The sequence below is a fragment of the Protomyctophum bolini genome (genome assembly GCF_963924005.1).
Source record: "Protomyctophum bolini genome assembly, chromosome: 3".
Taxonomy (NCBI): domain Eukaryota; kingdom Metazoa; phylum Chordata; class Actinopteri; order Myctophiformes; family Myctophidae; genus Protomyctophum; species Protomyctophum bolini.
The window spans coordinates 39,851,452-39,864,442 of record NC_137864.1 but is presented as its reverse complement, the minus strand read 5'-3'; the positions used below and the strand labels follow the sequence as shown (position 1 = coordinate 39,864,442).

Below are 12,991 nucleotides of genomic sequence, written 5' to 3'. Positions count from 1 at the left end.
CCAGACTTCCAGAGTCCAGTGGTTCTTTTAATGTGATGTTTCAGATCCAGACTTCCAGAGTCCAGTAGTTTATTTAATGTGATGTTTCAGATCCAGACTTCCAGAGTCCAGTAGTTTATTTAATGTGATGTTTCAGATCCAGACTTCCAGAGTCCAGTGGTTTATTTAATGTGATGTTTCAGATCCAGACTTCCAGAGTCCAGTGGTTTATTTAATGTGATGTTTCAGATCCATACTTCCAGAGTCCAGTAGTTTATTTAATGTGATGTTTCAGATCCAGACTTCCAGAGTCCAGTAGTTTATTTAATGTGATGTTTCAGATCCAGACTTCCAGAGTCCAGTGGTTTATTTAATGTGATGTTTCAGATCCAGACTTCCAGAGTCCAGTGGTTTATTTAATGTGATGTTTCAGATCCATACTTCCAGAGTCCAGTAGTTTATTTAATGTGATGTTTCAGATCCAGACTTCCAGAGTCCAGTGGTTTATTTAATGTGATGTTTCAGATCCAGACTTCCAGAGTCCAGTAGTTTATTTAATGTGATGTTTCAGATCCAGACTTCCAGAGTCCAGTGGTTTATTTAATGTGATGTTTCAGATCCAGACTTCCAGAGTCCAGTGGTTTATTTAATGTGATGTTTCAGATCCAGACTTCCAGAGTCCAGTAGTTTATTTAATGTGATGTTTCAGATCCAGACTTCCAGAGTCCAGTGGTTTATTTAATGTGATGTTTCAGATCCATACTTCCAGAGTCCAGTAGTTTATTTAATGTGATGTTTCAGATCCAGACTTCCAGAGTCCAGTAGTTTATTTAATGTGATGTTTCAGATCCAGACTTCCAGAGTCCAGTGGTTTATTTAACACATTTAGTACCGGAACTGCATCAAAATAAAGGCGCAGCTTGCGCCGGAGTAATCGCCAGAGTAGTGATCGCTTCCATTTTGAAAGCAATGAACCGGAAATACTTTCTTAAAAAAGTTGACTGACAAAGTGCCATCACAATCTCCGATCATCTTAATATATTTATATACGCTACAAAAAGAGTTCATATTTTGCGGGAGAGACGGATGAGGAGCAGAAACGCAGCGCCAGCATATCGATCCATTCATCACCACGGAGAGCGCCCTGGATGAGGAGATACGAGTCATTCTTTCCGCCGCGCTAACATGGGAGTCAATGACAAGCTAATAGTTTCACAGAGCGTTAGCATACGGCAAGCGAAAAGCGAAATGCCAAAAAAAAAAGAAGTAATTATTCTGAATATTATTATCTCGCCCCGCGTCGTTTGGACGTCGCTAGGACGTCCACAGACGTCTAAGGCACCTCTCGGTTCCAATCCTTATGACGTTTCAGGACGTGTTATGTACTAAATGTGTTAATGTGATGTTTCAGATCCAGACTTCCAGAGTCCAGTGGTTTATTTAATGTGATGTTTCAGATCCATACTTCCAGAGTCCAGTAGTTTATTTAATGTGATGTTTCAGATCCAGACTTCCAGAGTCCAGTGGTTTATTTAATGTGATGTTTCAGATCCAGACTTCCAGAGTCCAGTAGTTTATTTAATGTGATGTTTCAGATCCAGACTTCCAGAGTCCAGTGGTTTATTTAATGTGATGTTTCAGATCCAGACTTCCAGAGTCCAGTGGTTTACGCCTCCAGTGACCCAAACAACAACCTGGTAAGCAGCTTATCCCATTTTGACCTGAGATCAGATTCTAAAAATGTCTTCGACATCCTGACAGTTTTCTGAAAAAGCCATGTTTCTATGTCAGTCGTTCTTCGATTTTTCAAAAATAGCAGACCTACCGAGTGGCGCGCTACGGTACTCTATAAGCCCAAAGCTTATTGATACCGGGTACTCGATAAGCCCAAAGCTTATTGATACCGGGTACTCGATAAGCCCAAAGCTTATTGATACCGGGTACTCGATAAGCCCAAAGCTTATTGATACCGGGTCCCTTATAATACCGGGTACTCGATAAGCCCAAAGCTTATTGATACCGGGTACTCGATAAGCCCAGAGCTTATTGATACCGGGTACTCGATAAGCCCAAAGCTTATTGATACCGGGTACTCGATAAGCCCAAAGCTTATTGATAGCGGGTACTCGATAAGCCCAAAGCTTATCGATACCGGGTACTCGATAAGCCCAAAGCTTATTGATACCGGGTACTCGATAAGCCCAAAGCTTATTGATACCGGGTCCCTTATAATACCGGGTACTCGATAAGCCCAAAGCTTATTGATACCGGGTACTCGATAAGCCCAAAGCTTATTGATAGCGGGTACTCGATAAGCCCAAAGCTTATCGATACCGGGTAAGCATCTTAACATCTCAACCTAACCTAATTAATTCACCTAAGTAACTAACTTACTGAAACTGTTTAACTCATATCAGATCTACACAACACTTCTTTGTTTCTGAGGAGTTGAACTCGTATCAGATCTACACAACACTTCATTGTGTCTGAGGAGTTGAAGTGTGTGTGTGTGTGTGTGTGTGTGGTCAGAGGCTTGAGGATTATAGGGTTGTCCAAGTGTAAGGCAAAGCAGCTTGCAACATACTGTTCAATCTCCTCCATTATAGGCTGTCGGTCTATTTGGAGGAGAAGGTGCTTTTTGTACCCATGATTTACTTTCGCTGTTGGTAATAATATGACAGACTGAAGTGACCAATGTTGGCTGTGAATAAGTTCATGTGTTGCCTACTGTATATTCTGTACATTTAGGGCTTGTTTGGACTCAAGCACTGAGACACGTGATGTTTCGAGTGCGTAGTATATCAGAAGCAACTGAAAATATTTGTGTCCTTGATAATGTATTTTATAAATGTGGACTCAAATAAAGAAATCAAAATGTGTGTGTGTTTTTTTTTTTTAGGTGATCCAGGAGGACTCACAAACACACTACAACTACACACAGCAGGTACACACACACACACACACACACACACACACACACACACACACACACACACACTCACTCACTCACTCACTCACTCACTCACTCACTCTCTTTGATGATGATGAGAGTTTATTTGGTCCATTTAAACACAATACATTACAGTAGATAATTCCCTTCCTAGCATTTTAGTAACAATTTAGAAATTGTCAGTATATTTAGTCTCAGTTTTCATTTAGTTTCCATGTAGTTTTCGTCAGTGGAAAAAGGTAATCGACGAACATTTTTCGTCTTAGTTTTAGTCGACGAGAACAACACTGGACGATATAACACTTATTATACTATATATATATATAGTAGAAAACAGAGGCTCATACCAACCAGATTTCCTTTGCTATTAATACATTTAATTAAATAATAAATGCATACATCTATATTTAGGGATATAATCTGCATATTTGATTTTTCAACAATAATTCACTAATGTATTTATTTATTTCCAGGTGGTGAAGCCGACAGTCGTTCTCCCCTCTTCACCTTCGTCCTCCTCATCCTCCTCTTCCTCTCCCACCTCCCCCTCCTCACACATGCCCCCCCCTGCCCCACGCCCAGGTAACACACGCACGCACACGCACGCACGCACGCACGCACGCACGCACGCACGCACACACACACACACACACACACACACACACACACACACACACACACACACACACACAAACAGTGTTAAAAAAAAAAAAAACCTTGAACATTATGAAAGACACTTGCCACCCCGCTCACTCACTGTTTGAACTGTTGCCATCAGGCAGACGGTACAGAGTGATCAAGTCCAAGACCAACAGATTCAGTAACAGCTTCTATCCCACAGCGGTAGTTGCACTCAATGCTGCTAAAAAATGATCTGTTGCTGCGACACTTTTTAGTTTTCTCTGCTATCATACAATAAGTACAATAAGGGTTTGTTGTGCGATAACAGCTGAAATTACATGTTTGTGCATTAATAGTGATACTGGGGTTGTGCAATAACAAGAAGTCATGTGTGTTTTGTTTTAGCGTGTACAGTATGTTGTTTTTGTGATATGATGCACTGATTGGTTGGCACTTTTAATTTCGTTGTACATGTTGCAATGACAAATAAAGATCTATCTCTATCTCTAAAGCTTTTTTTACCTTTTAAACAAAATATAAATTCCAGCATCTTTAAATTGACTGTGTGTGTGTGTGTAGTTGCCATGGCGATGCCCCCCCCCTCTCCCTGGTTGGTCAACGAGATGGGCGAACCTGTGGCGCCGGTGATGGCTCCGCCCCCTTACTCCTACGACCCCAACGGCACCGACCTGCCCCGAGGTCAGAGGTCACACGCACTCACTACGGCTTTAACCCATTCTGACCTGAGATCAGATTCTAAAAATGTCTTATTACCAGTGTTGGGCGCGTTACTTTAAAAAAGTAATTAGTTATAGTTACTAGTTACTTCTCCAAAAAAGTAACTGAGTTAGTAACTGAATTACTCTATTGTAAAAGTAACTAGTTACTAGGAGAAGTAACTATTTGCGTAAAAAAAGTTGTAATATGTCTAAGAATAGAACAGCATAGACAGGTACTTACAAGTTACAACTTACACATAAGACATAACCTTTTGCCATGAGGGAGAAATAAACTTCAACTTCAATATATGTATTGCACTTCAATATAATATATTGAACCTCAGCAGTAAACCAGGTGTAATTGCCTACACCAGTGGCTCTCAAACTTTTTGGACCTCAAAAGTCCAACAACTTCAGACAAGACAACTGGTAGACAATACTGTCTAATTAAAGACACAAATTGGCTCAGAACTTAAGACAACTGGTCAGTGGTCAGTCGCACACACACACACACACACACACACACACACACACGAGAGGCCCTCCCCTGCATCTCTCTCTCTCTCTCTCTCTCTCTCTCTCTCTCTCTCTCTCTCTCTCTCTCTCTCTCTCTCTCTCTCTCTCTCTCTCCTGCAAGCACGCATGCAGTCAGGCTGTCAACAATAGCTTTAGCATTATTAGCATGTTCTGTGTAGCATCAAGCTTTCACAACTGACTGCTATGTTTGTTTCATTCTAACCGTGTGAAGCCCAACACACACCGAATCCGTCCGACGCGGTGCGTTGCCGCGCGGCGCCGCCTGGAAAATATAACTGGTTCTATCGGCGCGCCAGGCGACGCGGCGCGGCGGACGGTGACGGTGTGTGTTGGGCTTCATGTTTGCAGCAGCAGGAGGAGCAGCAGCAGCCCCATTGCGCGCACACGCACGCACACACACACACACACACACACACAGAGTCACACAGAGTCACACACAGTCAGCCGGCCCGTGGTAACAGAAAGCTTGGGGACGCTTAACATAATAACGGAGCACATTTCATTGTCAGTAACGGTAACTGCGTTGTGACGATGACAATTGTAATTAATTAGATTACCCGTTACTAAAAAAAATAACGACGTTAGGTAGCGCCGTTTGTTTAAACGCCGTTATACCCAACACTGCTTATTACATCCTGACAGTGTCATTATTATTAACCCATTCTGACCTGAGATAAAAATAAAAAAAACAGCAGATCTACAAGCTCATAGCGCGCCACCGAGTGGCGCGCTACGAGCTTGTAGGTCTGCTTTTTTTCAATAGCTAAAGCATAACATAAAGCTAACACCCTCTCTCTCTCTCTCTCTCTCTCTCTCCTCTCTCCCCTCTCCCCTCTCTCTCTCTCTCCAGATTACAGGATTCTTCAGTATTATTTCAACCTGGGTGTTCAGGTACAGTATGACTAATAATAATAATAACTAGAACTGCACTCTGTCGAGTGCCTACTTACTTGTTGCACACTAGTAGGCCATTTAAATGGCCTACTAGTGTGCAACAAGTAACACTATTTTGAGATTAAATTTATTCAAGCATTTCAAATTCATTATTTCGTTACTTAATTAACAATCAATTACGTTAATGTTGTAATTAATACGGATGAGTGACGGCTTTCGATGGTGACCTATATGTCGATCAGTGTCGGGCAGATTAAAGGAAATACCTCTATGTACTGTAATATGTATTTTGTATTAGCGGTAGGGTGACCAGATCCAAATTGTTCATTTGAGGGACAGGGGTCTCCCCATCCCACTTGTTCCACACAAGCGATACTGGAGTACCGTGTTAGCAACTTACTACTTGAGTTGCTATTAATTGCCTTGATGTCATATTCGACCATAGGCCTATTGGCTATCATTTATAAACTGCTCTGGTGTCTCACATTTTGTTTTAAAATCATGCTTTATTTTTATTTGTTATGCTATTTTAACAGGCTTTAAAAACACATCTTGCAGGAAGAGATAATGAGAGAGCTTTACAACAGAAGGCCAACTATTAGGGGACTAACTATTAGGGCATTTGAACACTGATGCAATTGCCTGTCATCAGTCACAATGTGTGTCTCAATTTGTGGGACGCCTGAAAAGTCTTGGAAATGAGGGACTGTCCCACGCAAAGAGGGACATCTGGTCACCCTAATTAGCGGTATACTGTGGTTACTTTGCGTATGCCTCGTTTGATGTGTATGTATCGTAGCAGCATAATGACGTCAGGGTATAACTGGTACAACTAGCTCTCAATGATGACGTAATAAAGATGTGGATTAAAGGACCCAATGCCAGAGTGTAATTGGTCTTCGGTGGTGACGTAATGACGATATGTTTTAGTGTTGGGAGGATTAAAGGTAATGCTCCTATGTATACATGTATGTAATCTGGCACCACTGCCGTAACAGGCACAAGTAGTCATTACGTCATATGCGCTGGCACGGTGCATAACGCATCAAACATCGTCCTGGATGAAAACTATTACTTGCGCGCTCTGCTTGCGCAAGTAATAATAATAATAACGTATGCTTCATAATGTAATGAGGTGTAATTCCTCTCCCGTCCAGTGGTGTCACCAGAACAGCTGGCAGCAGGTGTACCAGGCCCCTCCCCCACCGGACGTTCCTTATCACTACCAGGCCTACCCTCACTACCTGGGCCACGCCCACAGCCAGGAAATGACCATACATGGTAAGATGGGGTCGGCGGCCAATTTCATAACATTTTTGGGGTCCTTGACGTGCAATATTGAGCACCACTGATACAGAAACATTAGTTTAAAAAAAAAGAAAATTTCGACGTCAGGCCTAAATGGGTTAATCGCCTACACACTGCGCCACATCTACGACCATCTTATAAAACAATGCTATGAACTTGTAGATTTGTAGATATTTTTCAATATCTAAAGTATTACAGAATGCTTAACCCATTCTGGGCGGGAACCCATTTTGGTGTTAGCATCATGTTATGCTTTAGCTATTGAAAAATAGCAGATCTACAAGCTCGTAGCGCGCCACTCGGTGGCGCACTACGAGCTTGTAGGTCTGCTATTTATTTTTTTATCGAAGAACGACTGACATTTTTTAGAATCTGATCGCCGGTCAGAATGGGTTAATCAGACCAGTGGGAAACCTCGTATGAATCTGATCTCAGGTCAGAACGGGTTAATGAACTCAATGATTGTGTTTTGACTGCAGCGACCGGCCAGCCCGGCCCCCCCCACCAGGCCCCTCCCCCCTCTCCCTACCCAGAATGCACCAGGGCAGGAGGGGACGGACAGACGGACGGACATGCCAACGGTGAGTTAATCTGTTTCACCTCGCAGTCCCGCCCCCTTTCAGTCCCGCCCCCCTTGCAGTCCCGCCCCCTTTCAGAACGAAATATTTCCCCATTCATTTTTCCCATTGAAGTTTCCAAACGTATTTATTTAAAGGCATTTAAGCCTCATACATGGCACTATATAGTATATATTAGGCATGCAACTATATATCGTATATCGATATTAATCCCGACTGCCGGTATATGAATTGATTTATTGAAATAAAAGAAAATCGAAATGTGAGCTTTAGTCATATTCCATCATATTCAAGTGCTTTCGGAGAGAAATTAGTCACTTTCAGTAATTGAGCACTGTAGAGGGGAGCTGTCTGTGACTGTAGAGGGGAGCTGTGTGTGTCTGACTGTAGAGGGGAGCTGTGTGTGTCTGACTGTAGAGGGGAGCTGTGTGTGTCTGTGACTGTAGAGGGGAGCTGTGTGTGACTGTAGAGGGGAGCTGTGTGTGTCTGACTGTAGAGGGGAGCTGTCTGTGACTGTAGAGGGGAGCTGTCTGTGACTGTAGAGGGGAGCTGTGTGTGTCTGTGACTGTAGAGGGGAGCTGTGTGTGTCTGACTGTAGAGGGGAGCTGTCTGTGACTGTAGAGGGGAGCTGTGTGTGTCTGTGACTGTAGAGGGGAGCTGTGTGTGTCTGACTGTAGAGGGGAGCTGTCTGTGACTGTAGAGGGGAGCTGTGTGTGTCTGTGACTGTAGAGGGGAGCTGTGTGTCTGTGACTGTGGAGGGGAGCTGTGTGTGTCTGTGACTGTAGAGGAGCTGTGTGTGTGTCTGTGACTGTAGAGAAGAGCTGTGTGTGTCTGTGACTGTAGAGGGGAGCTGTGTGTGTCTGTGACTGTAGAGAGGAGCTGTGTGTGTCTGTGACTGTAGAGGGGAGCTGTGTGTGTCTGTGACTGTAGAGGGGAGCTGTGTGTGTGTGTGTGTGTGTGTGTGTGTGTGTGTGTGTCTGTGACTGTAGAGAGGAGCTGTGTGTGTCTGTGACTGTAGAGGGGAGCTGTGTGTGTCTGTGACTGTGGAGGGGAGCTGTGTGTGTCTGTGACTGTAGAGGAGCTGTGTGTGTCTGTGACTGTGGAGGGGAGCTGTGTGTGTCTGTGACTGTAGAGGAGCTGTGTGTGTCTGTGACTGTAGAGGAGCTGTGTGTGTCTGTGACTGTAGAGGGGAGCTGTGTGTCTGTAGATGGGAGCTGTGTGTCTGTGACTGTAGAGGGTAGCTGTGTGTGTGACTGTAGAGGAGCTGTATGTGTCTGACTGTAGAGAGGAGCTGTGTGTGACTGTAGAGGGGAGCTGTGTGTCTGTGACTGTAGAGGGGATCTGTCTGTGTCTGTGACTGTAGAGATGAGCTTTGTGTCTGTCTGTAGAGAGGAACTGTGTGTGTCTGTGACTGTAGAGGGGAACTGTGTGTGTCTGTGACTGTAGAGAGTAGCTGTGTGTGTGTGTCTGTGACTGTAGAGGGGAGCTGTGTGTGTCTGTGACTGTAGAGGGGAGCTGTGTGTGTCTGTGACTGTAGAGAGGAGCTGTGTGTCTGTGACTGTAGAGAGGAGCTGTGTGTGTCTGTGACTGTAGAGAGGAGCTGTGTGTCTGTGACTGTAGAGAGGAGCTGTGTGTGTCTGTGACTGTAGAGGGGAGCTGTGTGTGTAGTCGCACACTACTAGTGTGTAGCTATCAGCGCGCTGCAAGAATCACTCACATGTTTTATAGTACCGTCGGGTCCGTCACAACTCGTGGACAGTTTGAAAATGCGGGTCCTACAGTACGTGCATTAAGCCATCAACGTTGGTCCGGCTGGTTTCGTTTTGTCCTACGCGATTACGTGAATCAGCATGGCTGCGCCTGCAGTAGGCTATTACCAAAACAAACACATGGTACTTTTGTGTCGCACATGGAAAGCAACTGAAAACTACCATGGATATATTAAAGACAGTTCCTCTGTGCTGCTGTGCACAGCGGAGATAATGCACAACTCCAGGTACGAACCAAAACACTGACTGAAGCTGATCATCCACGACTAACTATCTCCAGACTAGTCCTGCAGTCCCGCAATGAAGGAGAGACAATCTCGCCTCTCACTACAGTCCACTACAATGCCATTCTAGCCTTAAAACCTACATTTATGTTATTCAACAATTACTTTAGCGCAAAATATAGGCTTCTCTAAACCAAGCCCTGTTTCAAAAGTGCTCATGTGACATTATTGTATTTTGTGAATTAACTGTAGTCTACAGTTTAACCCATTGATTCTCAGCTATTTTAATTTCAAGGACCCCCAAATTAATTTGATAGAAAGTATAGCCTAGGCCATTTCATTATGCTTTTCATCTCTGGGCGGGGACCCCAGTATCCATCCATCCATCGTCAACCGCTTATCCGTAGTCGGGTTGCGGGGGCAACCTCCACCAGAGTGTTCCCAGACTTCCCTCTCCAGAGCAACACTAGTGACTTCCTCCTGGGGGACCCCAGTCTACATGGCCAAAAGCCAGTGTTCATTTAAAGGGACACCACTTCACCCTTTTTGTAAAAAGATATATGTTAATGACGTTTAAAAGCTTTAGAACACTTTCATGGGGGTCTTTATGTGTGTAATATGTGGTTTTAGCTATTTTAGAATGTAGCAGTGAGCCCGGTGTCTCTGATGTCATCGATACTGGGCTCACTTCCTTCCTGGACTACATGTTGTCTCAGTAAGACAGATCTCCCCCTATCCACAATGAGGAGCAGTGTGTAAAATATCTAAAACCACATATTACACACATAAATACCCCCAGGAAAGTGTTCTAAAGCTTCTAGACGTCATTAACATATATTTGTTTTGCAAAAAGGGTGAAGTGTCCCTTTAACTCAAAGTGTAGGCTAGGCCTACAAATGCTCACATCACATCATGGCTATACTGAATGCATTAGAAAACAAAAAAACATTCAAACTAATGTATATCCGCTTTCTGTCATTTATATTTGCATTTCCACAACAATAAACAGGAAAACAATGCCATGTTTTGGACATAGTTCGACTGGTGATTAATCTTGATTAAATTAATTTTGAAGCTGTGATTAATCTGATTAATTTATTTTTATCATTTGACAGCCCTAATTAATACCTGTACGCTATAGACCTTTTTATTTAAAGACATTTTTAAATTTTTGACTAAAACTGGACTAAAACCTTTTACTAAAATGACTAAAACTGACTAAAACCCTTAGGAGTTTCCGTCGACTAAAACTATGGATGGAATAGGATAGAAGAGGATAGAAATGACTAAGATTGACTAAAACTAATAAGCATTTCGTCCAAAAGACTAAGACTGACTAAATCAAAAAAATGCCTGCCAAAAACAACACTGGTCTGTGACTGTAGAGATAAAAAATAAAACAAATATAAAGGTCTTTCCACTAAACACTCAACTTTCCACATTCTTTAGGCCACGCCTCCTTATCCCTGGATTGCTCCGCCCCCGTCACCGCCTCCTCCCCAGTAAGCCCCTCCCCTCCGGGCCTGCTGTACCAGGAGCAGCCAATCGGCATCGCCGCTCCCCTCTCCTACGACCCGGCCCCCCTCCCGGGCTCCGCCTACCTCGCTGTAAATCACCCTCCTCCTCATCCTCATCCCCACCATAGCTCCGCCTACTTCCTGTCGGGGCCCGCCCACTGGGGGGGAAGCCACGCCCCTCGGCTGTACTGCCCTCCTCCTGCGCCAAGCCACGCCCCGTCACACATGATTGGCTACATCGCCGGCCCGCCCCCGACTCCCACCCACCACCACCACCACGCCTCGGCAACCACACACTACATGCCGTAGCGCGCGCGTGTGCACACACACACACACACACACACGCTCGCGCGCACAGGCACACACGCACACACTTTAAAGACATTTTAAATGGGTATTTCACTTTAAAATCCCTGCTCAGAGTTTAACCCACATAAACCCATTGGACTTGAAACTGAATTCAATTAGACTAAAACTAAATTAAGACTGAATTTAATTAGACTCAAACTAAATTAAGACGGAATTTGATCAGACTAAAACTAAATTAAGACTCATTGAATGAAAACACCTGTTGAGATATTGATATTGTCCTTTTAATGCTTGAGGGGCCATGTTTTTTTCTTCCAATTACCATTTTATTTCATTTTAATTTATGTTTTATTTGTTTAGTTTTATTTTATTAAAAAAAGAAGAAAAAAAAATCAAAACTTGTCTGGTGTTAAACACAAAATCCTGAGAATGTTTTAAAATTATGTCAGAAGGGTTTTTAGAGTGAACTACCCCTTTAACACGTGCGCACACACACAGGCACACAAGAACACAGACACACACACACACACACACACACCACATCTTTACGTAAAGATGGTCTCCTTCCAGCCACTTCCTGTTGGCCTTGTTTACATTTACAATGTCGTGGCTTTGTTTACATTTAAAATGTTGTGGTTGTTTTCTTTGTTTACATTTAAAATGTTGTGGTTGTTTTCTTTGTTTACATTTAAAATGTTGTGGTTGTTTACTTTGTTTACATTGTGTGTTGTTTACGTTGGAGTAATAAACGTGGTATGTTCACCTGAGTCTTTCGTTCTCTCAACAAGGAAGTGATGTGGCTCGCTCTGGTGGCGCCAAGGCGTAGCTACTTTTGGTGAATTTAACATTTTTATGAGGTTAATATTGCTATGTTTGTAACCGTTTTAGATATAAGCAATAAAAAACATGCAGTAATCCTGGTCTCTAAACTGCCTCCCCCTGACCAGCCGGGGCGCCTGATGGAGGGGAAAGGAACTGGTCGGAATAACGTGTTCCTTCCACGCGCTACGTCCAACCAGGGAAACTCCCCCCCTGTCAGGTGCAAAGGAGCAACTTGGACACTCAGGCATGAAGGAAGCATGAGTTCAAGTCCGTTGCTCTCCCCAGGTTGGCGTAGTGTGTGTGTAAAGCCCAGGATCACATTGGATAATTGACACAGGGGTGAAAAATGGGTTACAAAATCGTGGGATAAAAATGATTAAAAAAAAAGAAAGAAAAGCAATAAGTCACTCGAAGCTTACCGGGTATTTTACAATTGCTGGGAGGGTAAAATACCCTCCGCTGTGAGTCGGGTCTGCCTACACTGAGGTCCGCCCAGTAGAGGTGACATGCAGAGGGTTTGTGGCAAGATCTAGTCTGTTTGCAGACCTGGGAGTCAGAGGCCCAGGACCAGCGCTCAGCCATCAAAGCTTTATCGGAGGCAGCCGAAAGAAGCAGCCAGTGGCTTTTCATGAGGAGGAAAGACCCCTGCTGGGCACCGATAGTAGCAAGCCAGGAGGTATGCGGTCAGCTTTGGCTTGACTCAGGGAATAGGACGCCCCTGCCATGCATATAGTCCCACGAGGAGTTTGCCATGCATGGCTCTC

At 43.8% G+C, this 12,991-nt stretch overlaps 1 protein-coding gene across 1 annotated transcript in view; it reads left to right on the top strand.

Moving 5' to 3' along the window:
* Positions 1-11,405, top strand: part of alg13 (ALG13 UDP-N-acetylglucosaminyltransferase subunit) — a gene marked incomplete at both ends in the record, with an annotated part of 32,991 nt that extends 21,586 nt beyond the window's left edge. Inside the window, 8 exons of the mRNA XM_080759035.1 lie at positions 1,621-1,676; positions 2,879-2,923; positions 3,403-3,511; positions 4,130-4,249; positions 5,657-5,697; positions 6,858-6,981; positions 7,488-7,589; positions 11,029-11,405. Of these exons, the coding sequence (XP_080615161.1) occupies positions 1,621-1,676; positions 2,879-2,923; positions 3,403-3,511; positions 4,130-4,249; positions 5,657-5,697; positions 6,858-6,981; positions 7,488-7,589; positions 11,029-11,405 (974 nt within the window). The remainder of the gene's footprint in view (positions 1-1,620; positions 1,677-2,878; positions 2,924-3,402; positions 3,512-4,129; positions 4,250-5,656; positions 5,698-6,857; positions 6,982-7,487; positions 7,590-11,028) is intronic.
* Between the last annotated feature and the right edge of the window lie 1,586 nt (positions 11,406-12,991).